At 36.6% G+C, this 3664-nt stretch overlaps 1 protein-coding gene across 1 annotated transcript in view; it reads right to left on the bottom strand.

The window, feature by feature from the left end:
* Positions 1 to 3664, bottom strand: part of LOC112682176 — a 5636-nt gene extending 1972 nt beyond the window's left edge. Inside the window, exons 1-4 of the mRNA XM_025552696.1 lie at positions 3631 to 3664; positions 3462 to 3577; positions 2133 to 2425; positions 841 to 1150 (exon numbers count right to left, since the gene is read on the bottom strand). Coding sequence (XP_025408481.1) covers positions 841 to 1150; positions 2133 to 2425; positions 3462 to 3577; positions 3631 to 3664 — 753 coding nt within the window. The remainder of the gene's footprint in view (positions 1 to 840; positions 1151 to 2132; positions 2426 to 3461; positions 3578 to 3630) is intronic.

Raw genomic sequence — 3664 nt, 5'->3', positions numbered from 1 at the left:
TTTTTTTTTTTTTCTGGTTTGGACTCAATTTGTTTTTGACGGTTAACCACGGTTAAAGATGCTGAAGCATATTTAATTTGAATTCGGCTATATGCATATACGAATACCTACTATGATCTTTACGTAAAAGTAATATAAAAGAAATGGCTAATTGAAATAAATAATGAATCCGCATTGTTTAAATTAGATGGCGTACCCTTATGTCGTAATAAAAAGACGTTGCGACATCATATTTGAACAATGCATAATCCCGTGACCGTTATAAGCTATTTGTAATATGTTTTGAATGATTGATACTAGCTTACCCATCATATACATATTTATATATACCCGTCAAATTATCATAGGTAGAAAATAAAGTCCAGTGTACTTATTAGTGTGTAATTTGCAGAAATTCAACGTTATATTAATTCTAGATATCGTCTACGCATAATGTCATTCGATTATATAATGAATCAAAAAAAAAAAAAATGGAAAGTTATATTCAATTATTTTCAATGTAAAAAACAAAAATAAAATCATTTGGAAGTGCGTAGAGTATAATACAAAAAAATGTGGTGGTCGATTACATTGATCTAAGCAAAATTTAGTTCGTACGTACAACTGAACATAACCATGTGTAATTGATATCGCAAATGTTGAAGTTAAAGAATCAATAAATGTGTACTAAATAGGTACATGATAAAATTAGTTTAATTTAATTATATATTAATTGTATTCTTCATATTTTTTACCATACCGACATTTTGCGTTCACGACCTTTTTACCATTACATTTTTACTGCGACATAATTACCGCGGCATTGTGACGTGAATTCATAATTTATCATAGTAGTGTCACCTGTTTCGTTATCAAATATGGTATAAACGTTATTCGGTTAGTGCTCATATCCAACGCTTGCAGGTTGTGTAGTGTAGAGAGTACGTAGAACGTTTTCGAACTCGATAAGCCATTGTCACTCAGGTCCAGATGTTCGAGCAGTAAGAAGCAATGGTAATCGGTAATACTCTCGGGAACAGCCATCAGTTGATTGGCCGACACGTTAAGTTGTTTAAGTTTTGACGTGGACAAGCGGTAGATGTCTTCCGGACCCAGTCGGTTCTCCGAAACGTCTAGACAAATCAATGTATTCGCCAGATCGCCGTCAACACTGTAAAAACATTTATTAATAAAATTGTTGACGTAACACGTTTTCGACGGCCACGCAAGCATTACAATAATACGGATGACTCGGAATTCGATGATGATATCATCTTTAAGATACGTTTTTTTTTTTCCAAAATAAATCAAAAACGATAAACTCGAATTCATCGTAATTGTTACGGACCCGACCGTCTGAGACGTTAAAACTTTGCACGAGCATTTCGGGAAGCTCAAACGAATACGCGTTTCGGTGAAACTCGCGCTCATTAGTCGCAGCCGAACGCCGTTCGAACAACAGATTCGACGTTGCGAGATTAAGCGACATAATTAGAGAGTTTAATCGTCTCGCGTTAAACATCACTAAGTACAGAGATACTACTCAACGACCGTTTAAAGACATCTGACGAATCATTTGGTCAGTTTTTTCAGTTACGTACGAGTGTCAAAAAAAAATGTATAGCGCAGACGAATATTTAATTGAAACAACAAACCATACTTCGAATCGATATCACGCTATAGGAAGAACATATATGGCATAAGGGATATATATATATATATATATATAACTTATATATATTTTGTATAATGTATATTATGTATTACATAAAACTCCGATTTCAACCGAGATTCGAACCCTAACGACTGGAAATCGAGGGTGGATTCGGTCCAAGATAACGGATGGAGAGGGTGACTTTTTAAGCCCGAATGACATGCATTAAACAGAGAACACGTGTTACCCGGTCCATAGCGTATACGTAGCGTAAACTATAGTTTGAAATATATATTAATTTAATTACGTATTTGATTAACTGTCGGTAAAATATTACGTGCCATTTCATTATTCTTTTTTAATTTTATTTTTTACGTTAAAGGAAGAGGGTTGAGTAAAGTGATCGCTTGGATCACCCGAATCCCGCATTCACTGCAGTGAGGGAAGGAGACAGATTTTTGACACGGGGCTAGTGAACGGTTAACAAACGGGAGCGTACGGTTCGACGGATTCTAGACGGTTACGTCGCAGGCTCAGCCGCCAGACGGATTTGAACGTGCTAAACGAGGCCAATCGTAGCACATTGTCGTCCGCGTTCACGACGGTGACGCGGTCGAACGGGTCGCCCGCAAAGTGCTGACCGTCCGCGTGCACGAAACCGCGACCAGAAACGTCCAGGAAACGTTCGCCGATGCCGGGCACGATCGTGACGCTGTCGACTGTGAACGCTGATCCGGTGGGCAAGCGTCCCGCGGCGGTCACCCAGTCGCGACGATCATCGGCATCGGGCTCCTAAAAATACCGGCAGAATGTTTTTATTCCATCCGGGTGGCAGTGGTGGTGATGGTGGTGGTGGTGGTTGTGGTAACGGGAGTGGTGGCGATTTCGGTGGTAGTGGTAGTCGGACGAAACCATAAAAATAATTATATTTGTTGACGCCTTCCGATATCAAAATCCTCACCATAACGAACGTCTTTAAATATCTTATTTTAGAAATATACTCTAACGTAATAAATCAAATTAAATAAACACTCATCTGTCATACGCCTACAAATACGTCAGAGAAAACGTGCTTCCAATAAGAGTACTAGGTAAACATTTTTCACATATTTATCAAGACCAATACGCTTTAACCACGCACTTCAAGATATCTTCGTTCGCATCGGTCTTATACACTTCAAACTCATAGATGATGATATTAAGTATAATGGATGAGACACATTTTGTCGCAATAGTCGTGCGTGGGATTTTAGACTTTATTTTTTGTTCCACAGAAAAAAAAGATAAAGAAAAGATCACACATTGGATTATTGTTATGGGCAAAAATAATGGCAATTATCTGGGGTAATTTTTAAGGTTATGTACCAGTAAAACGAATACAATGAATCGTACCCTAGAAAATAATAGCAATTAATCCCTGAATGATAAAGCCGGTTGACCCGTTCATTTACTTTTTTTTATCTATATACGATCAAACTGAGGTTACTTTCGTGCAACGAAATCCTGCACACCAAAGCTTTAAATGTATTTATTTTTTTTAGGTAAGCGAATGAATACGTTAACGGCAAGAACGATGTGCCTTTTTGGTATAAAAAATAAACATTTACGTTAGATTATCATTTTCATAGGAAATCGCAAACCAATTGAACCTAAAATTAATTCTAAAATCATAAAATCTACAATGATGTCGAAATAATGTAAAGTCGATTTCTTCCGGTACAAAGCTAACGATATGATTGAAAATGCAAGGTTCAACATAATTTATATAATATGAAAATCAAAAATTTTCCATGGCATCGCTAACCACCACAATTTTTTGTTTACTTACGTCTTTGACGAGTACCCAGTGTCCAACTGTAGCTCTTCGTTTATATTCCTCTACTTCTGAACCTGGGTAATTATAATAATAATAATATGACACGATTAGACGCTGGATTATTACAACTGTACAAACAACATCGTAAAAAGTCTTAAAATAAACAGTTTTTTTTTTTTACTTTTGAGCACGAAACGTTTTATTCCCGGCAACAT

The sequence above is a fragment of the Sipha flava genome, unplaced genomic scaffold (genome assembly GCF_003268045.1).
Source record: "Sipha flava isolate LNK unplaced genomic scaffold, YSA_version1 1_pilon_pilon, whole genome shotgun sequence".
Lineage (NCBI taxonomy): Eukaryota > Metazoa > Arthropoda > Insecta > Hemiptera > Aphididae > Sipha > Sipha flava.
Note: the sequence above shows the minus strand (reverse complement) of the source record. Positions and strands in the feature narration are given on the sequence as shown.